The following is a 23,298-nucleotide window of genomic DNA, read 5'->3' on the forward strand; positions in this document are numbered from 1 at the left end:
TCAGTTCTAGTTCAGTTCTAGTTCAGTTCTAGTTCAGTTCTAGTTCAGTTCTAGTTCAGTTCTAGTTCAGTTCTAGTTCAGTTCTAGTTCAGTTCTAGTTCAGTTCTAGTTCAGTTCTAGTTCAGCTCTAGTTCAGTTCTAGTTCAGTTCTAGTTCAGTTCTAGTTCAGTTCTAGTTCAGTTCTAGTTCAGTTCTAGTTCAGTTCTAGTTCAGTTCTAGTTCAGTTCTAGTTCAGTTCTAGTTCAGTTCTAGTTCAGTTCTAGTTCAGTTCTAGTTCAGTTCTAGTTCAGTTCTAGTTCAGTTCTAGTTCAGTTCTAGTTCAGTTCTAGTTCAGTTCTAGTTCAGTTCTAGTTCAGTTCTAGTTCAGTTCTAGTTCAGTTCTAGTTCAGTTCTAGTTCAGTTCTAGTTCAGTTCTAGTTCAGTTCTAGTTCAGTTCTAGTTCAGTTCTAGTTCAGTTCTAGTTCAGTTCTAGTTCAGTTCTAGTTCAGTTCTAGTTCAGTTCTAGTTCAGTTCTAGTTCAGTTCTAGTTCAGTTCTAGTTCAGTTCTAGTTCAGTTCTAGTTCTTCTAGTTCAGTTCTAGTTCAGTTCTAGTTCAGTTTAGTTCAGTTCTAGTTCAGTTCTAGTTCAGTTCTAGTTCAGTTCTAGTTCAGTTCTAGTTCAGTTCTAGTTCAGTTCTAGTTCAGTTCTAGTTCAGTTCTAGTTCAGTTCTAGTTCAGTTCTAGTTCAGTTCTAGTTCAGTTCTAGTTCAGTTCTAGTTCAGTTCTAGTTCAGTTCTAGTTCAGTTCTAGTTCTCTAGTTCAGTTCTAGTTCAGTTCTAGTTCAGTTCTAGTTCAGTTCTAGTTCAGTTCTAGTTCAGTTCTAGTTCAGTTCTAGTTCAGTTCTAGTTCAGTTCTAGTTCAGTTCTAGTTCAGTTCTAGTTCAGTTCTAGTTCAGTTCTAGTTCAGTTCTAGTTCAGTTCTAGTTCAGTTCTAGTTCAGTTCTAGTTCAGTTCTAGTTCAGTTCTAGTTCAGTTCTAGTTCAGTTCTAGTTCAGTTCTAGTTCAGTTCTAGTTCAGTTCTAGTTCAGTTCTAGTTCAGTTCTAGTTCAGTTCTAGTTCAGTTCTAGTTCAGTCTAGTTCAGTTCTAGTTCAGTTCTAGTTCAGTTCTAGTTCAGTTCTAGTTCAGTTCTAGTTCAGTTCTAGTTCAGTTCTAGTTCAGTTCTAGTTCAGTTCTAGTTCAGTTCAAGTTCCGTTCTAGTCCAGTTCTAATATAGTTCAAGGCTCTACAGTAGTCTATCATGTAGACATAAATTTTTGTATCAGATTTTATTAAAATTTTACCTTCGCTTTAATATTAAATGAAATAATTTTTAATAATTTTTTTTATAGGAAAAACAATAAACTAACGATAGCTTTACAAATAAATGGCAGGGAACCTAACGGGGAACAAAGCGAAGAAAATGATACAATACAAGCTGGTAGCCAGGAAGACAATGAGTGCGAAACAATTAAATTAAAGGCGAAAATTAATGCGATTAATGATGATAAGATAATTAAAGAATTACCACTACAGAATACAATCTATGAAAATAGTTGTACTAATGCAGAAAGTGAAATGAAAAATCTGGAAGTTGTGAGGAATTATTAAACGAGAACAGCTCTACCATTGCCATTCATGAAGTCGAGATATCGCCAAACATGGAAAATGGTAATTTAGAATGCTCTTCTAATGATTGCGTGTGTTTTTGTAATGGTGAGGATGGTGCTCATCATGTATTGTCGATTGTGGAAAATGGATTCTTTAGTAATCATAGCAGTAGTGGTAATAAGGAATCTGATGATGATGACGAGAGAGATGGAGAGGATGATGAGGATATTCCAGATAATGGTGATGACTATGCAGCTGACGATATTGAAGAGAGTGACCTGCCAAATTATTCACGCAGCTGTGTGTATGAGGAACGTATAATAGATTTTGAAAATTTTCGCATAATCGAACAAGTTATCGATAATAATTGTGAGGGTAAACATACTGCCGCTAATAATGTGAAGTGCAGAAATGCTATAGAGTGTAAAGGTAATTTAAAGGAACAACTGGCAAATGTAACTGAAACTGAATCGAAGGAGACGGAGGAGGAAGCCAATGCCCAACTAGAATTACCTAGTGGCTCCCAAATATACAGGCTTCGACACCCATATATGTCAATCCTTCTTTAAATTTCTCCTGCTCTGAACTGGTGGCCTTTATTGGCGAAAGCTATCAAGTCATTGATAATGCTCAGGCGTTTTATAATAATGATAAAACGAGTAAACCTAAGAAGTCTACACAATTTAAAACGAAATCTGAATCCTGTTCGGTGGGTAATTCACCCTTTAAGCGTAGTAAACGTTCGGGTTTTGGTTCGGGAAATGCTTCGACATCCAATCGTAGTGTGGATGATAATAACAATACGGCGCGTGTTACGGGTATAACTGCAGCGGAACGTTTAATGCAAAGTTTAAATTGTGATGTATCGCGGGAATTGACTCAAACGAAACGTGTCGAAAAACGGGAAATTAAGACGAAAAGTAAACCCACGGTTAGTGTTAAAACAGCCACGCCTACCAAAACTCTTTTGAAGGCTTTAAAGTCTAAGTTGACACCTTTGGCACCGCCATTTCAGCCAGCAGCCAATAAAAGTAAAGAGGCCAAGCTTACAAGCGGAGCTTCCAGCTCAGCTACTTTAGTAAATTATGAGCAAACCACCATCTACTATCACCAGAATGCCCAACAGCAGCAGCAGCAGCAGCAGCAACAACAACAACAACAAATTTTGGCCAACAACATGTTGCAAGCTTTGTGCTTAAATACAGCAAATCAACAGCATCTATTGCAACAACAACAACAGGTGTCACCCTCACAACAACAACAGCAATTGTTTCTAGCTCAACAGCATCATCATTTGCAACTCCAACCGTCACCAGCACCACCACAACATCAGCATATTTTACAGACCCATAATCCCACTCATCCACAACATCACCATCAACAACACTGTGCTCAAAATATTTTGGCAATGTCTGCTGCCTCTTTAGCAGGTCAGGGTATGCCCCACATACACCTGCCAACTGCTGCCGCAGCTTCAGCAACAAATAATAATGGCAATTTATCATCAACGGCAACAGCTGCTACTGCTGTTATTAATGTGGCCGCAACAAATCCGGCCTCTCACCATCACCAGCATCACCATCTTCTACCGATACATTTAATATCGGCTGTTGGTAGTACAGGAGGTAGTGGTGGTGGTGTGACCTCCTGGCCTTTGCTAGAACCTAACAATTCAGCCAGTAACAATGCTACAGCCACAGTTACAACAACACCCATTTATATGGATTTTAATGGTGAATTACGTTCAATATGTCCAGCTCATGGACCACCACCAACAGCTGTTACAATTACAACACCCCTGGCGCCAATAACAAATCAAGCATCAACTGCATCAACATCTAACCCCAACAACATAATGCAGCAACAAAATACAGTTTGTTTAAATCCTTCACAATATCCGTTAACTGTAACAGCTCAATATCATGCTGCAACACAACAACACCAACAAAATCAGGCACAACTTCATCACCATCTTCAGCAACAACATCATCATCATTCGCATCATCTAACTCAGCAACAACTTCATCAGTCATCGTTGGCAAATTCACAAAATTCTCCATTACGCATAAAATCAACTGCTTCAACTCAGGCCTCAAACTCTTCATCGTCGTCCTCATCTACATCGGCAGCAGCAACGACATCTTCATCAACGGCTGCTGTAGCAACTACTTCTACACCTCCTCGTGTTGTTCTGCAATTGGATGCTGGCGTTTCATTGCCTCTACAGATTGCTGGCAAACGCAAGATATTTCGGGGTGAGTGTACTTTTTATTACGAATCATACATTTTTTTTCTGTTCAATAGTTACATTTTATTAGAGTGGTAGACATTTTGAGAATATTCACATATTATAATAGGCCTAAATCGAAAATAAATTCTTATAGACTATAGTATAGACTATAGTATAGATTTAGTCTGAACCAAATATAGTATATACTGTTCTCTTTCTTATTCTACACATAGACTATAATCTGGACTATAGTATGGACTATGGTATAGATTATAGTCCTGACGTATAGACTATAGTATATAGGACTAAAGTGTAGAGTCTACACTATAGTATGGAATATAACGTAGACTATTGTCTTTACTAATTATAGACTATAGAGGTTAGTATAGACTATATTATAGACTATAGTCATATTGACTATAGTATAGACTATAGTATAGACTATATTCTTGACTATAGTATAGACTATAGTCTTGACTATAGTCTATACTATAGTCTTGACTATAGTATAGACTATATTCATGACTATAGTATAAATTATAGTCATGATTATAGTATAGACTATAGTCTTGACTATAGAATAGACTATAGTCTTGACTATAGTATAGACTATAGTCTTGACTATAGTATAGACTATAGTCTTGACTATAGCATAGACTATAGTCTTGACTATAGTATAGACTATAGTCTTGACTATAGTATAGACTATAGTCTTGACTATAGTATAGACTATAGTCTTGACTATAGTATAGACTATAGTCTTGACTATAGTATAGACTATAGTCTTGACTATAGTATAGACTATAGTCTTGACTATAGTGTAGACTATAGTCTTGACTATAGTATAGACTTGACGATAGTATAGATTTTAATCTTTGACTGTAGTATAGACTATAGTCTTGTCTCGACTATAGTCTTGTCTTGACTATAGTCTTTGCTATAGTCTTGTCTTGACTGTAGTCTTGAGTATAGTATAGATTTTAGTCTTTACTATAGTCTTGACTATAGTACAGACTATAGTCTTGACCATAGTATAGACTATAGTCTTGACTATAGTATAGACTATTGTCTTGACTATAGTATAGACTATATTCTTGACTACAGTATAGACTATAGTCTTGACTATAGTATAGACTATAGTCTTGACTGTAGTATTGACTATAGTCTTGACTATAGTATTTACTATAGTCTTGACTATAGTATTGACTATATTATAGACTATAGTCTTGACTATAGTATAGACTATAGTCTTGACTATAGTATAGACTATAGTCTTGACTATAGTATAGACTATAGTCTTGATTATAGTCTTGACTATAGTATAGACTATAGTCTTGACCATAATATAGGCTGTAGTCTTGACCGTAGTATAGACTATAGTCTTGACCATAGTATAGACTATAGTCTTGACTATAGTATAAACTATAGTCTTGACCATAGTATAGACTATAGTCTTGACCATAGTATAGACTTTAGTCTTGACCATAGTATAGACTATAGTCTTGACCATAGTATAGACTATAGTCTTGACCATAGTATAGACTATAGTCTTGACCATAGTATAGACAATAGTCTTGGCCATAGTATAGACTATAGTCTTGACTATAGTATAGACTATAGTATTTACTATAGTATAGACTATTGTCTGGACTATAGTCTTGACTATAGTATAGACTATAGTCTTGACTATAGTCTTGGCTATAGTATAGTCTTAACTACAGTATAGAATATAGTCTTGACTTTGGTATAGAATATAGTCTTGACTATAGTATAGACTATAATGTAGACTGTAGTCAGGACTGTAATATACTATAGTTTGGACTATAATATAGACTATAGTCTTACGATCTTTACGAAATTTATTTCCTTATATAGACACCATTTGGAATTAAGGAAGATTTCTCAGATAGGTTTCTAGAATATTCACAAAAAAATTTCAGAACATCATATTTTGTTCCTATAATAGGCTGCCACCCAAAGTATGCATATTGCTTTCAACAAATATGTTACGTTTTTTTTATTAGTTCTCCATTTTTCCCATTTAACATTGGAGAAGTCTCTTTTTTAATATGCTGATAACTAAGGATAAGAAGTGAGCAATAGTAGTGATGTTAAGTTTTATAATTGGTATGTAAACTTTATGAAAACAATTGAACAAAATTCAAAGAAATTTCGGAAAAACGTTATTAGATTTCAGTGGAACTGCAATGGACGGAGCTCCTCATAAGACTCTATGATTCATGATCATATGATCATAGATTTGAAAGTTTAGTTGCCATATTTTGGACGTTTCCTTTAACCTTGTTATACATATCTTATATTTGTATACATTTCTTATTTACTCTCTATACGGTGTAGAGGATTAATCAATTCGCTTTATGTGTATATCGAATTGTGATAAAACCGTTTGATCAGCTTTATTGTTACAGCTTTTGTTAAACAAATAGAAAATGTTACATATTCAATACGATTTGTATGCAATTCCCTTTGTATTCATATTTTTTTTTCCAACACAGCTTGTAGCAATTTTACACATTCGTTTTCCATGCCAGACAGGAGAATAGTGAAACGGGGAAGGCCTCTTAATAGGCCTAATTCGAAACATTTTAGTCGTAATTGGTTTGGTTGATATTTTCTAATAAGATTTCTACAAAATTGAGAGTAAGGTTAGCACTCATTCGATGCCTAAAGTAATACCCATTTTACAAAAAGTATTTAGAACTGAAGCCAAAAAATTCTGTAAAGAATTTACATTTTAAATACAAATATATTAAGAGAGGCCTAAAGCCCCTTTTTCAGCAATCCCTGATACTTATTGTCAGTGTAAAAGTGTGTTAGTGCGTGTGTATTACGTAGATTACGGCGTCCATGCACATGCCGCCATCTTGACCACATCCTGCTGCGTATGCAGATGTCGGCTTTTTTCATATTTTCTTTTACTATATTTGTCTTTATAAGGATTCTTTTCATCTCACAGTAATATTTAGTAATGCTTTTTTTCTGTTACTCTTATTTTACATTCTGTTTTTTGATTTTTTGTTTTCATTTGTGGTTGATTTCTAGTTAAATTTTATGGCAATTGCTGGGTTTGGGTTCTGTTTGTAATACAGCAATAGTAGCTAGCATCAAATCATTCATAATAAATACATATCTTTATAGACATGTGTGTGAAATAATACGTACATACATATACATGTGTATTAGGGTAGTTCTTTTTAAAATATTTTTTTGTGCTTTTCTACCCAAAATCATTATAAATAAACAACCCACTTTACAATTTTTAAAGATTTTAGCTCAATGGGTTGCAAGCACCTATTGAAAGTTTGTCAAGGTATTATCCAAATATTACATGAATGTCAGAGTCCTTCGTGCCAAATTTTAGGATTTTAGCTCTAATATTTTCCCATATATACAAATTTGTGTACTTAATTCATATGGGAGATGCCAAGCATCACTAATAAAAGTTCGAAAACTTTTCTCCTAAATGTTCTCATCAATGTTTGATGATTCTAGCTCTAATAACTTGCGATTATAACGATTTTTATTTTTAATTTATATGCGAGATATTACGCCCCTAAAATCTCGCCAGTATATCTATTACCCAAGTGTTTACATGGATGTCAAAGTCGTTCGAGCAAAATTTTTGAATTGTACCTTTAATAGGTTCTTAGATATACCAATTTTCATATTTAATTATATGGGAGGTGCCTTTAGTTAGTTAGTGAGTTAGTTAGTGAGTTAGTTAGTTAGTTAGTTAGTTAGTTAGTTAGTTAGTTAGTATTAGTTAGTAGTTCGTTAGTAGTTTAGTTAGTTAGTTAGTTAGTTAGTTAGTTAGTTTTTTTAAGGTTAGTTAGTTAGTTAGTTAGTTAGTATTAGTTAGTTAGTTAGTTAGTTAGTTAGTTAGTTAGTTAGTTAGTTAGTTAGTTAGTTAGTTAGTAGATTAGTTAGTTAGTTAGTTAGTGTCTAGTTAGTTAGTTAGTTAGTTACTTAGTTAGTTAGTTAGTTCGTTACTTAGTTTAGTTAGTTTAGTTAGTTAGTTAGTTGTTAGTTAGTTAGTTAGTTAGTTAGTTAGTTAGTTAGTTAGTTTCGTTAGTTAGTTATTTTAGTTAGTTAGTTAAGTTAGTTAGTAGTTAGGTAGTAGTTAGTTAGTAGTTAGTTAGTTAGTTAGTTAGTTAGTTAGTTAGTTAGTTAGTTAGTTAGTAGTTAGTTAGTTAGTTAGTTAGTTAGTTAGTAGTTAGTTAGTTAGTTAGTTAGTCGTTAGTTAGTTAGTTAGTTAGTTAGTTAGTTAGTAGTTAGTTAGTTAGTTAGTTAGTTAGTTAGTTAGTTAGTTAGTTAGTTAGTTAGTTAGTTAGTTAGTTAGTTAGTAGTTAGTTAGTTAGTTAGTTAGTTAGTTAGTTAGTTAGTAGTTAGTTAGTTAGTTAGTAGTTAGTAGTTAGTTAGTTAGTTAGTTAGTTAGTTAGTTAGTTAGGTAGTTATGTTAGTTAGTTCGTTAGTAGTTAGTTAGTTAGTTAGTTAGTTAGTTAGTTAGTTAGTTAGTTAGTTAGTAGTTAGTAGTTAGTTAGTTAGTTAGTTAGTTAGTTAGTTAGTTAGTTAGTTAGTTAGTTAGTGTTAGTTAGTTAGTAGTTAGTTAGTTAGTTAGTTAGTTAGTTAGTTAGTTAGTTAGTTAGTTAGTTAGTTAGTTAGTAGTTAGTTAGTTAGTTAGTTAGTTAGTTAGTTAGTTAGTTAGTTAGTAGTTAGTGAGTTCAGTTAGTTAGTTATTTAGTAGTTAGTTAGTTAGTTAGTAGTTAGTTTAGTTAGTTAGTTAGTAGTTAGTTAGTTAGTTAGTAGTCGTTAGTTAGTTAGGAGTTAGTTAGTTATTAGTTAGTAGTTAGTTAGTTAGTTAAGTAGCTTAGTAGTTTAGTTAGTTAGTTAGTTAGTTAGTTAGTTAGTAGTTAGTTAGTTAGTTAGGTTAGTTAGTTAGTTAGTTAGTTAGTTAGTTAGTTAGTTAGTTAGTTAGTAGTTAGAGTTAGTTAGTTAGTTAGTTAGGTTAGTTAGTTAGTTAGGTTAGTTAGTTAGTAGAGTAGTTATGTTAGTTAGTTAGTTAGTTAGTTTTAGTTAGTTTAGTTAGTTAGTTAGTTAGTTAGTTAGTTAGTTAGTTAGTTAGTAGTAGAGGACACCCTAATACATTTGAATGTCAAACTTTTTTCCAGTATATTTTGGTGCCTCGAAGTCCATGCAAATAAATTTTCAATGTGGATTTGAGATTTCAATTCTTTTGCCTCTCTGTCACTGTTATTGCGGATGTCATAAAGCGTATTTAACCAAAATATATTACGAAATATGAGTTAATATTTACTTAGATAAAATATATTGAAAATTGATTTGTTTCTCTTTTTATAAAAAGACACATGTGGTTAGAAGTTACGCTTTCACATTGATAAAATATTTCTTTCATTAAATTTAGACCACTTTCAAAAATTTTGTAAGGATCGCAGAATACGTTTAAAAAATCTTAAATTACATCTTTCTCATCTTCTTTGAACTAAACGAAACAATTATCACACTCATAAAATTTAAACAGAAAGTAATAAAAAAAAACGACATATTGGCACGAAAACTTTTTCAAAATCATTTTGGCCCCAAACAAACGTTCAGTTCGGCTCAGTTGTAACATGTAATAATGATTTACACGCACGTATTTATTACTTCAAGTCACTCTACTAAGTATATTTATTATTTTTACTAGAAATTATTATAGTTAGTTATTGTAGTTGTTGGAATATGCAGTAATAATAATTTATATATTTTCTCGGTTAGTAACTGTGGTTCTACGTAAATTTACTCAACAACTATTACTCGTTAAAATTTATGTTTAACAAAGTTGTTACAACCATAAAATTTCTTTTAGAAATTTCGCAAGTTACATTATTTTCATTTTATTATAATTTTTGTTTATTTGTTTTTTTTTATTATTTTATAGTTGTTAGTAGAATTATGTATGTGTGTAGTTTGCTAAAACTCTATTTGGAATTGAATCAAAAACTTAAAATATTTTATGAAATTAAGTTAGTTCGAGGCAAGTTATCAGCAGACATTTGCTAAACCATAACGTATTTAACTGTTGTATGAAAAGTTACAACAAGTATTGTACTTTACTTACATGTGAATTGGTTTCATACATACTATTTACACTTCATATTTATGTTGTAATATGCGAAGGTTGTATGATAATTTCTTTAACAAAAATTGACTATAGACTATTGGCTGAACTATATACTATTGGCTGGACTATATACAATAGCTTGGACCAGAATATAGTTCATAGTTCAGACTATAGTCTATAGTCCAGACTAAAGTCTATATTACAGACTATAGTCTATAGTCCAAGCTATAGTATATACTCCAGACTATAGTCAATAGTTCAAACTATAGTCTATAGTCCGGAATATAGTCTATAGTCCAGACTATTGTCTATAGTCCATACCATACTATAGTCCAAACTATGGTCTAAAGTCCAGACATTAGTCTATAGTCCAGATTATGGTCTATAGTCCAGACTATGGTCTATATTCCAGGCTATAGTCTATAGTCCAAGCTATAGTAGACCATAGTATGGTATGGACTATAGACAATAGTCTGGACTATAGACTATATTCCGGACTATAGACTATAGTTTGAACTATTGACTATAGTCTGGACTATAGACTATAGTCTGGACTATAGAATATAGCCTTGAGCATGGTCTATATTCCAGGCTATAGTCTATAGTCCAAGCTATAGTAGACCATAGTATGGTATGGACTATAGACAATAGTCTGGACTATATACTATATTCCGGACTATAGACTATAGTTTGAACTATTGACTATAGTCTGGACTATAGACTATAGTCTGGACTATAGAATATAGCCTTGAGCATAGACTATAGTCTGGACTATAGAGTATAGTCTGGAATATAGACCATAATCTGAAATATAAACCATAGTCTGGACTATAGACTACATTCTGGACTATGGACTATATTCTGGACTATATAGACTATAGTCTGGACTGTAGTCTATAGACTATATTCTGGACTATATACTATAGTTTGGACTATAGACTATAGTCTGGACTATAGACTATAGTCTTGACTATTGACTATAGTCTGGACTATAGACTATGGTCTGGACTATTAACTATAGTCTGGACTATGGACTATATTCTGGACTATAGACTATAGTCTGAACTATAGTATATAGTCTGAACTATAGTTATAGTCTGAACTATAGACTATTATAGTCTTGACTATAATCTGGACTATAGATTATTATCTTCTGGATTATAGACTATAGCCTGGAAGTGTGGACTATAGACCACAGTGTGGACTATAGACTATAATCTGCACTATAGACCACAGTGTGGACTATAGACTATAATCTGGATTATAGAATACAGTGTGGACTATAGACTATAATCTGGACTATAAAATATATTTGGGACCATAGACTATAGTCTGGACTATATATTATAGCCAGTCTCGACTATAAACTATATTCTGGACTAAAGATTATTGTCTACACTATAGACTATAGTCAGGACTATGGGCAGAATTTTGACATTTATCAAGAATACAACTATATACACAACACAACTATATATACGCAGATTAATAAAAAAAAATTCATATTTGTCTGCTGGTGAACATAAATAATATTAATATGTTTCTATCTTCACACTTATATTACGACCTACGCTCTTCCATCATAAATTACTAAAACAAATGTATGTCTGTAAGTTGTTGATTTGCTGAGAAAACTATAAATTCGTATAGAGAAATCTTTGGAAAGTGACTCAGCATAAAGAACCATAAAGACATATACAGAAATTAAATCTAGCGAAAAAATAAAACATTATAAAATCATATTTTACTATATAAAAGAAAATAATATAAAATTATTTATTACAGACAAAGTGTTGAAAAAAATATTATTTACAATAGGCAACAACAACAACAATATTTAACAAGTTTTATATAAGATGACTTTAACAGAGCGACATTATTGAAATTAGTCTAACAAAGTCTGTTAATAAGTTTTAGTTATTTGAAACTTTTTTTGAATACTATTTACAAATTTTCTCCATTTTTCCTTAAAGTCTTTATGTGGTGCATCGTTGTTTTCTCATGTGATGTCCTTTTTGGAATTTTTGTATAACATGATATGGAGTTGTGTGTATTTTTATACTTTTTTGTGTGTCCACTTATGGCACTCTAGTATGCATTTGTTTTTGTTGTGTTTCTTAGAAACAATTTTTTTTCTGGACATTTTTCTGGTTAGTTAAAGATCCTTTTGAGTTTAACGTACAAAAACGAAATGAATATTTTCAGACAAATTCTTTTGTTATACAAACACATACACACATACGTAAGTGAAATAAAACATACAATCAGCTTAAAGAGGGCAAGAAAGGGAAGCGTAATGCTTGCAGCAGAATATAATAAGGGGACCAGTTATATTCAAAACTAAAGAATGATTTAAATCCAAATTTTTTAATATCAAAATTATAAACACACATATTAATAACATAAAATAAATGTTAAATTCTTAAATTTGTTTTTGTTAATTCGTTTTTTTTTTTACTAGTCTTTAAATCAATTACAAGTGGCCTTCTGCTCACTTGTGATTGTATGAATCTCGTCTGCAGTTAACTTTTGTACAGGAAATCCCTGCAAAAAGACAGAATGAAAACATAGAAATGAAAGTATAAAAGAAATGTAATAAATGCTACATGCATGTCCTTTTAAACATCCTTAAGCTTTTAATAAAACGTAATGAAATTTAACCCGTAATTCTGGAAGACACAAATCGTAATAAATTACTTCTTCACACAAGAAATTTAATGTATGCAAAACATGTTTGAAAAATCAAAGAAAGATTTCCATTTTAACTTTTAAGACTTACAATTAGAGAATACGATTGTATGTTTCTTTTTTGTGAGATTATCATTTTTATTGGAGTTATTAAGTTTTCATTAGGTAGATGTTAGCAATCAGTATGAAAATGCGTTTTTACATTCCATTTTAAACATAAAATATTTATCAAAAGTCTAGTCTTCGATAACACCAAATTTCTGGTGTGTAGACTATTTATAGACTTACCCCCTTATTCATAAACACAATTTCATTTTATAAACGATTTATAAATCAAATTTCGTATGGAAATTTTGTTTTATAAACCTCTTATAAAATAAAATGTTGTTTATGAATAAGGGGGTCACTTTATAACAATTTCGGTACTTTTTATAACTAATAAACTCTATAGTCTAGTCTATAGTCTAGTCTATAGTCTAGTCTATAGTCTAGTCTATAGTCTAGTCTATAGTCTAGTCTATAGTCTAGTCTATAGTCTAGTCTATAGTCTAGTCTATAGTCTAGTCTATAGTTCTAGTCTATAGTCTAGTCTATAGTCTAGTCTATAGTCTAGTCTATAGTCTAGTCTATAGTCTAGTCTATAGTCTAGTCTATAGTCTAGTCTATAGTCTAGTCTATAGTCTAGTCTATAGTCTAGTCTATAGTCTAGTCTATAGTCTAGTCTATAGTCTAGTCTATAGTCTAGTCTATAGTCTAGTCTATAGTCTAGTCTATAGTCTAGTCTATAGTCTAGTCTATAGTCTAGTCTATAGTATAGTCTATAGTCTAGTCTATAGTCTAGTCTATAGTCTAGTCTATAGTCTAGTCTATAGTCTAGTCTATAGTCTAGTCTATAGTCTAGTCTATAGTCTAGTCTATAGTTTAGTCTATAGTCTAGTCTATAGTCTAGTCTATAGTCTAGTCTATAGTCTAGTCTAGTCTAGTCTATAGTCTAGTCTATATAGTCTAGTCTATAGTCTAGTCTATAGTCTAGTCTATAGTCTAGTCTATAGTCTAGTCTATAGTCTAGTCTATAGTCTAGTCTATAGTCTAGTCTATAGTCTAGTCTATAGTCTAGTCTATAGTCTAGTCTATAGTCTAGTCTATAGTCTAGTCTATAGTCGTCTATAGTCTAGTCTATAGTCTAGTCTATAGTCTAGTCTATAGTCTAGTCTATAGTCTAGTCTATAGTCTAGTCTATAGTCTAGTCTATAGTCTAGTCTATAGTCTAGTCTATAGTCTAGTCTATAGTCTAGTCTATAGTCTAGTCTATAGTCTAGTCTATAGTCTCGTCTATAGTCTCGTCTATAGTCTAGTCTACAGTCTAGTCTACAGTCTAGTCTATAGTCTAGTCTATAGTCTAGTCTATAGTCTCGTCTATAGTCTAGTCTATAGTCTAGTCTATAGTCTAGTCTATAGTCTAGTCTATAGTCTAGTCTATAGTCTAGTCTATAGTCTAGTCTATAGTCTAGTCTATAGTCTAGTCTAGTCTAGTCTAGTCTAGTCTATAGTCTAGTCTATAGTCTAGTCTATAGTCTAGTCTATAGTCTAGTCTATAGTCTAGTCTATAGTCTAGTCTATAGTCTAGTCTATAGTCTAGTCTATAGTCTAGTCTATAGTCTAGTCTATAGTCTAGTCTATAGTCTAGTCTATAGTCTAGTCTATAGTCTAGTCTATAGTCTAGTCTATAGTCTAGTCTATAGTCTAGTCTATAGTCTAGTCTATAGTCTAGTCTATAGTCTAGTCTATAGTCTAGTCTATAGTCTAGTCTATAGTCTAGTCTATAGTCTAGTCTATAGTCTAGTCTATAGTCTAGTCTATAGTCTAGTCTAGTCTAGTCTAGTCTATAGTCTAGTCTATAGTCTAGTCTATAGTCTAGTCTATAGTCTAGTCTATAGTCTAGTCTATAGTCTAGTCTATAGTCTAGTCTATAGTCTAGTCTATAGTCTATAGTCTAGTCTATAGTCTAGTCTATAGTCTAGTCTATAGTCTAGTCTATAGTCTAGTCTATAGTCTAGTCTATAGTCTAGTCTATAGTCTAGTCTATAGTCTAGTCTATAGTCTAGTCTATAGTCTAGTCTATAGTCTAGTCTATAGTCTAGTCTATAGTCTAGTCTATAGTCTAGTCTATAGTCTAGTCTATAGTCTAGTCTATAGTCTAGTCTATAGTCTAGTCTATAGTCTAGTCTATAGTCTAGTCTATAGTCTAGTCTATAGTCTAGTCTATAGTCTAGTCTATAGTCTAGTCTATAGTCTAGTCTATAGTCTAGTCTATAGTCTAGTCTGTAGTCTAGTCTATAGTCTAGTCTATAGTCTAGTCTATAGTCTAGTATATAGTCTAGTCTATAGTCTAGTCTATAGTCTAGTCTATAGTCTAGTCTATAGTCTAGTCTATAGTCTAGTCTATAGTCTAGTCTATAGTCTAGTCTATAGTCTAGTCTATAGTCTAGTCTATAGTCTAGTCTATAGTCTAGTCTATAGTCTAGTCTATAGGCTTGTCTATAGTCTAGTCTATAGGCTAGTCTATAGTCTAGTCTATAGTCTAGTCTATAGTCTAGTCTATAGTCTAGTATATAGTCTAGTCTATAGTCTAGTCTATAGTCTAGTCTATAGTCTAGTCTATAGTCTAGTCTATAGTCTAGTCTATAGTCTAGTCTATAGTCTAGTCTATAGTCTAGTCTATATTCTAGTCTATAGTCTAGTCTATAGTCTAGTCTATAGTCTAGTCTATAGTCTAGTCTATAGTCTAGTCTATAGTCTAGTCTATAGTCTAGTCTATAGTCTAGTCTATAGTCTAGTCTATAGTCTAGTCTATGGTCTAGTCTATAGTCTAGTCTGTAGTCTAATCTATAGTCTAGTCTATAGTCTAGTCTATAGTCTAGTCTATAGTCTAGTCTATAGTCTAGTCTATAGTCTAGTCTAGTCTATAGTCTAGTCTATAGTAAGTCTAGTCTAGTCTAGTCTAGTCTATAGTCTAGTCTATAGTCTAGTCTATAGTCTAGTCTATAGTCTAGTCTATAGTCTAGTCTATAGTCTAGTCTATAGTCTAGTCTATGATCTAGTCTATAGTCTAGTATATAGTCTGGTCCATAGTCTAGTCTATAGTCCAGCCCAGGAATGGGCTATAACTTTTAGGTTTTAGATAGCTATGAGAAGTACGATGACAGTTGATCACGACTCCTTTAATCATTTCGCATGTGGAATGACTAAAAGATACAAATTTACTTACATTATGTCCCACAATGGAGTAACAACTTGTATAACAATCACAATGAAGTCCTTTTTTGATGCATTTATAAATGTATACATGTCTGCATATATGCACACATAACGAATGGAAAATCCTACATTTTCAAGTGACGATACAAACGAAAATAAGCACAATTCATAAAGGATTTTCAAACATAAAAAAGTAAAATTTTCTTCAATTTGTGATTAAAGTTGAATTTACCATAGCAAACATGACTTCAAATATTTGAATTCGATATAAGAAGATATTCTCCAAAAATCGTTTACATTTTTTAAATTAACCAAGCAAAAACTTAGAAATGATTCGCAAATGTATTCACTTCCCAAATAATATATTTTTCGGTAACATCTAAAGATCGTCTTCTTCGTAATGTTTAAAGGACTGTATGCGTTTTATATTCGATTTATTTATATTACCTCAGTTTCAAATGTGTGCTGGGTACATAATTTAATTTAAACATGCTATTGTGCTTTCTGTATTAGTTTGCATGTGATTACGTCTGTGTGTATGTACAATTTTCATTTTTAACAGTATGTCCGTCCCTACTTTTGAAAATAAGGGACATTCACATTTGTTTTTGTCCCCAAAAGAAAAGTGGCTAAAGATAAATGTGAACTATTTTTATGCCACACAAAAATGTATACACTTAGAAATATATCAGTTGCATGGACTAGCGTATACCCAGCAAACATACTAACAAAAATTAGAGAATAAGTAAAAATTTGAATTTGATATCAAGCAGGTTTTTTTTAACTTTAACAGAAGGTTAAGAATATTATTGTTTATGTTAATGCAATGTCACATGGATGTCGACGATTCCCACCAGAAACTCTGGTAAAGGAGTGAACAGCAGGCTCAATAGAAGGCTAGGTGTATTTCTTCGGATATGACAAACTTGGTTTCAGTTGGTTTAGTAAGCTCACTTTAAAAAATTGTTTGCTGGGTACACACCCGAAAATTCATGAACATTTAAACAACGAAATCTTCTACATACACTGTGATGTTAACACACTGAGAATTTGTATACTAGGATATGTAAACTGTGAGCCATAAAATTGAGATATTGAAGTATAGTCTAGAGTATAGACTGAACTATAGGCTAGGCTGTAGAATAGACTATAGTGTGAAAAATATAGTATAGTCTAGAATAAAGTCCACTGGTTCTAGTCAAGAATATATATAGGACGATAGTAAAGAATTGACAATAATCTAGACTATAGACTGGAGTATAGTATTGACTATAGAAGTGACTAGTATACAGTCTAGAATCTAGACTATAGTCTATTTTCTAGGCTATTGACAGAGCTTTAGTTTAGACTCTTTACACTATTATATCTATATCGGTCTATATATTTTATACTACAGTCCTGTCTTTAGTAAGACAATATTCCAGTATATAGTCTAGTCTATATTCTAGACTATAGTCCAGTCTATATTCAAGATTATAGTTCACTCTATAGTCTAGACTATAGTCCAGTATATAGTTTACACTATAGTCCAGTATATAGTCTAAACTATAGTCCAACCTATATTTTAGACTGTAGTTACTATAGTCCAGTCTATAGTCTACACTATAGTCCAGTCTATAGTCTAGACTATAGTTCACTCTATAGTCTAGACTATAGTTCAGTCTATAGTCTAGACTATAGTTCAGTCTATAGTCTACACTGTAGTCCAGCCTGTAGTCTACACTATTGTCCAGTCTATAGTCTAGACTATAGTTCACTCTATAGTCTAGACTATAATTCACTCTATAGTCTAGACTATAGTCAATAGTTTGGACTATAGTCCATTATATAGTCTAGACTATAGCCCAGTCTATAGTTTAGACTATTATCCATTCAAGTCTATATTCTAGACTATAGATCTGTCAATAGTCTAGACAATAAAGTCCGGTCTATAAACCAGGCTAAAGCGCAGTCTGTAATCTAGATTAGTCCAGTTTATAATCTAGACTACAGTCCTCTTTATCGTCTGGACTATGGTCTTAGTTCATAATCTAGACTAAAGTCCAGACAAAATCCACTCTAGACTATATTCCAGTCTATAGTCTAGATTTAGTCCTGTCTATAGTCTAGATTATAGTCCACTTTATAGCCTACACAATAGTCTCTAGTCTTATATAGCTTCTATAAGGTTTTTGTCACACACTGTATATGTTTAACTTAATTTTTTTGCAACTCATACAAATAGTGCTAGATATCTGTATGTATGTGTAAAATTGTAGACATGGGTCATTTGTTGTTAGGAGTCGTAAGCAGAATAGCCGTAACATTATCATAGATGTCACAATCAGAGAACAACTAATACAAGGATGACTACGACAACAATACTACAGTTATAACTACAACGAATTTAACTTTAGCCTAAATGCATATAAGAAAACATGTGTACACACATACAAGTACTACAACACATACATAGAAACAAAAAACAGGAATGGGAATAACAAACAATTGCCTTAATATGATTCATTCAATAGATATTGTACAAGTGAACAATAATAATAACAACAACGACGACAACAAACAGCATGATGTTGCAGCAACAGTGCTGAAAATACACAAATTTTCTTTTAACTACAACTTCCTTTTTGTTTAACAAGAAGTTTAAAATGCTTTCTTTTTGCTTGGTTTTGGGAGGCCAGGCACCACATTTTCTTGGCAACATTTACTAGTTAAAAAAAAATTGAATAAAGAAAAATCTCTATAAGAAAAAAGAAGATAGAAATAATAGATCTTAAGAATAAAATTAAATTTCAATTTAACCATAAAACGATTTTTATTGTCATGTTGCTGCAACCGCATTAACAACATTTTGACCAAATATAAGAAAAAAAAAAAAAAAAAAACTATAAAACTATTGAACATTAAGTTTGGCATCGATATAACTGCTAAAGACAAAAAAAAACATTGAAGTTTTTACATGTTTTGTATAGTTTTCAAAGTCAGCGATCTTGATGTTGATTTAGATAAATGACTCTAAAATAAATTGATTGATTTTGTTTTATTTTTTTTTTTTTTCGTTAGAGTTTTTTTATACTTTTCTTATTACTTGTGCTGCTAGCAACCAATTTGCAACAATTTGTGTGTAAAATAAAAAAATGTGTCTAGTTAGAAGAGAAAACACTTAAGGGTAGTTGTTTGTATCTAATGGAAAATAATGTCATTTGTGTTCTGTGGTTGAGAAGGAAGCCATGGCTACTGTTTGTTTCTGAGGACTAGACTATGAAGTATTATTTTTCTTCAGCCTATAAGCAGTTCTATAGTCTGGATTATATACTAATCTATAATCTGGGCAACAGACTAATGTATAGCCAGGACTATAGATTAATCAATATTCTAGACTATAGACTAAACCGGACTATAAACTAGTCTACAGCCTGGATAATAGACTAATCCATAGTCTGGACTATAGACTAATCCATAATCAGGACTATAGAATAATCTATAATCTGAACAATAGATAGATATATAGTCTGGGCTATAGAATAATCTATAATCTGTATTATAGTCTATAGACTAATCTATAGTATAGACTATAGACTAGTCTATAGTCTGGACTATAGACTAACCTATAGTCTGGACTATAGACTAATCTAAAGTGTGCGCATCAGAATAATCTATAGTCTGGACTATAGACTAATCTATAGTCTGGACTGAAGACTAATCTAGAGTCTGGACTAAAGACTAATCTACAGTCTAGACTATAGACTAAATTATAATCTGAACTATAGATTATAGACTAATTTATATGGTGGACTATAGACTAATCTATAGTCTGGAATTTAGACTAATCATTAATCTGGACTATAGACTAATCTAGACTCTGGACTACAGATTAATCTATAGTCTGGACTATGGACTATTCTATAGTCTGGACTATAGACTTATCTATAGTCTGGACTATAGACTTATCTATAGTCTGGACTATAGACTTATCTATAGTCTGGACTATAGACTAATCTATAGTCTGGGTTATAGAATAATCTATAGTCTGAATTATAGATTAATCTATAGTCTGGACTATAGACTAATCTATAGTCTGGACTATAGACTAATCTATAGTCTGGACTATAGACTAATCTATAGTCTGGACTATAAACTAATCTATAGTCTGGACTATAGACTAATCTATAGTCTGGACTTATAGACTTATGTATCTATAGTCTGGACTATAGAATAATCTATAGTGTGGACTATAGACTAATCTATAGTGTGGACTATAGACTTAACTATAGTCTGAATTATAGACTAATCTATATTCTGGACTATAGACTAAACTATAGTCTGAATTATAGATTAATCTATAGTCTGAACTATAGAATAATCTACAGTCTGAACTATAGAATAATCTATAGTCTAGACTATAGACTAATCTAAAGTCTGGACTATAGAATAATCTATAGTCTGGATCATACACTAATCTATAGTCTCGACTATAGACCAATATATAGTCTAGACTAATCTATAGTGTGGACTATGGGCTAATCTGTAACCTGGAATATAGACTAATCTATAGTCTGGACTATAGAATAATCTATAGTCTGGACTATAGACTAATATATATTCTGGACTATAGCCTGGATTATAGACCAACCTATAGTCCGAACTATAGACCTATCTACAGTCTGAACTATAGACTAATCTGTAGTCTGAAGTATGGATTAACCTATAGTCTTGAATATAGACTGATCTATGGTATGGATTTTATACGGATCTATAGTATGTATTATAGTAATTATAGACAAATTATAGACTAGTCTATAGTCTGCACTATAGACTAATCTATGGTCTTGGCTATAGACTAATCTATAGTATGGACTATAGTTTTAACTACAATCTGGACGATAGTCTTATCTATAGTCTGCACTATAGATTAATCTATAGTCTGGATTATAGACTAATCTATAGTCTGGAATATGAACTAATCTTTAGGCTAGAATATGAACTAATCTATAGTCTGGACTATGGGCTATTCTATAGCCTAGATTAGAGGCTACTTTATTTTATTTACTAATAATCGGGACTTTATAAAATTTTGTTTTTAAACCCTTAAACTTCCAATTAAGCATTTAAAGTAAATATTATATACATTTTTGAAATTTCATACAATAACTTTTAATTTAAAACTTTTCTTTTTACAACATAAAATTTCGAACTTTTTTCCATCAAATTGTTGCTAAAGTTGTTCATTCTAATTTGATAATTTCTCGTAAAATACAGAAGAAACTGTTTAATATTAAAAGATTTTATAACAAAATATTTATAAAATAAAAACGTTTTATAAACATAAATTAAATCTTAAATAGAAATAATGAACAAAAACAAAATATGAAGACAACAGCAGCAGCAACAAAATAAACAAAAATTATTAAAGGAAGTGAAAAATTTTGGAAGCAACTTCCGTAATGTAAATAAAGCTGAAATAAATACAGACATTACCGAAAAATTATAAATGAAAACATTTTCATCACCAAACTTCTTTCAATGAGCTGTTTTTCTACCAAAAAAATAATAATGGAGGTAATAAGAATGCTAGAAGTGAAAGCCTTATAAAAAATGGTCGACTGTAAAGGCAGCAAAGATAAAAAGATAAAGTAAATGAGTGAAGTTGTCATAAATAAATAAATATAAGAGAAAACATTTTGACCAAAATGCTTTAGAAAAAGAAAACCTAAAAAATAAATAATTAAATATAAAGACACCAAAAAAGTAAATATTTTTATTTGTAGAAACAGAGACATTATAAAAATACAACAACATAAAGGTGGTTTTATGTAGAAAAGCAAAAACAAATAAGAATATATAGTCGACTATTTGAAACTGTTTATCAGTCCTTTCTGCAAGAGGCTTGAATCAATTCTCATGAGTTGAGAAATTGTGTAATTGTAAAACTCTAGAAAGTTTTGACTAACAGAGGCTGGCTGGTATATTGATGAACCGTTTCTGCTTATTGTACGGAACCTGCAAGTTATTGTAAAAGAAATTGTGATATACACTGTGTTTGTACAGTAACTTTCACACAGTGTAAAACAACAATAATGTTTAATTTTCCACAAAAGTTGGGTTAAAGTAAAAATAAACTAATTTTACAAGTTTTTTAATTGCTGTACAAAGAAGTAGTAATGTATTTTAATTAACTTTGACAAGGTTTTTAACTTGAATTTTGTACTTTTTGTTAAAAGTGCAATAAATTAAGTGAAAATTGCAACTTCTCAATGACAGTTTCCACACATAAGTAACTTTAATCGAGAGAATATCTTACCGGAAATTGGTTGTATATTAACGCCTTTTAATACATAATTATAAAAATTAAAAAAAAAATATCTTTTTAATGTTTAAAATTTTATCTGAATAATCGATTATTAATTCGAAAAATTTTAGTTTTACTTTAGTTTTAGTTTAAAACTTTATAATATTAGATTAAAATTTAGCTAAAAAACAGCTGACAACTTTTGCTTTCTACATAAACAAAACACAGGGCAACAAAGTATTTTTGTTTTAGTCAGTTGGTTAGTTAGTGCTATGACACATTGGCTCTATATCTTATACTTCAATAATCTGTATAACATCAAACTGCTACAGGGAGTGCAGCATACATGCTGCTTGGTTATAAGTGGAACCATCTGTACTACGTTAACCAAAGCTCTGGGAACGTTGCTAGATATTCCACCCATATATAGCAATATACATATATAACATATATTAGTTATGAGGCGGCATTTACAGCCGAACGGCTCATAACTTTAGACGAACTGGCCAAAAAACGGTTATAGAACACGTCATCAATGTATACTGGATACATGGAAAGGCTAAGACAGTATTGGATTGTAGGAAATCTTTAGCCGAATACTTTCCCAGAATTAAGTTAGTTAGTTAGTTAGTTAGTTAGTTAGTTAGTTAGTTAGTTAGTTAGTTAGTTAGTTAGTTAGTTAGTTAGTTAGTTAGTTAGTTAGTTAGTTAGTTAGTTAGTTAGTTAGTTAGTTAGTTAGTTAGTTAGTTAGTTAGTTAGTTAGTTAGTTAGTTAGTTAGTTAGTTAGTTAGTTAGTTAGTTAGTTAGTTAGTTAGTTAGTTAGTTAGTTAGTTAGTTAGTTAGTTAGTTAGTTAGTTAGTTAGTTAGTTAGTTAGTTAGTTAGTTAGTTAGTTAGTTAGTTAGTTAGTTAGTTAGTTAGTTAGTTAGTTAGTTAGTTAGTTAGTTAGTTAGTTAGTTAGTTAGTTAGTTAGTTAGTTAGTTAGTTAGTTAGTTAGTTAGTTAGTTAGTTAGTTAGTTAGATAGTTAGTTAGTTAGTTAGTTAGTTAGTTAGTTAGTTAGTTAGTTAGTT

At 31.4% G+C, this 23,298-nt stretch overlaps 1 protein-coding gene across 1 annotated transcript; it reads left to right on the forward strand.

Moving 5' to 3' along the window:
* Positions 1–1,374: 1,374 nt before the first annotated feature.
* LOC119613554 (ecdysone-induced protein 74EF-like) lies at positions 1,375–3,880 on the forward strand (the record flags this gene model as incomplete). The annotated part of the gene is made up of 1 exon (XM_037969573.1): positions 1,375–3,880. A coding segment is annotated over exon 1 (1,414 nt), but the record flags the coding sequence as incomplete, so codon positions are not given.
* Between the last annotated feature and the right edge of the window lie 19,418 nt (positions 3,881–23,298).

Source organism: Lucilia sericata, unplaced genomic scaffold (assembly GCF_015586225.1).
Source record: "Lucilia sericata isolate MDLA Ls3-8-SP2 unplaced genomic scaffold, ASM1558622v1 Contig002188F_arrow, whole genome shotgun sequence".
In the NCBI taxonomy this organism is placed as follows: Eukaryota; Metazoa; Arthropoda; class Insecta; order Diptera; family Calliphoridae; genus Lucilia; species Lucilia sericata.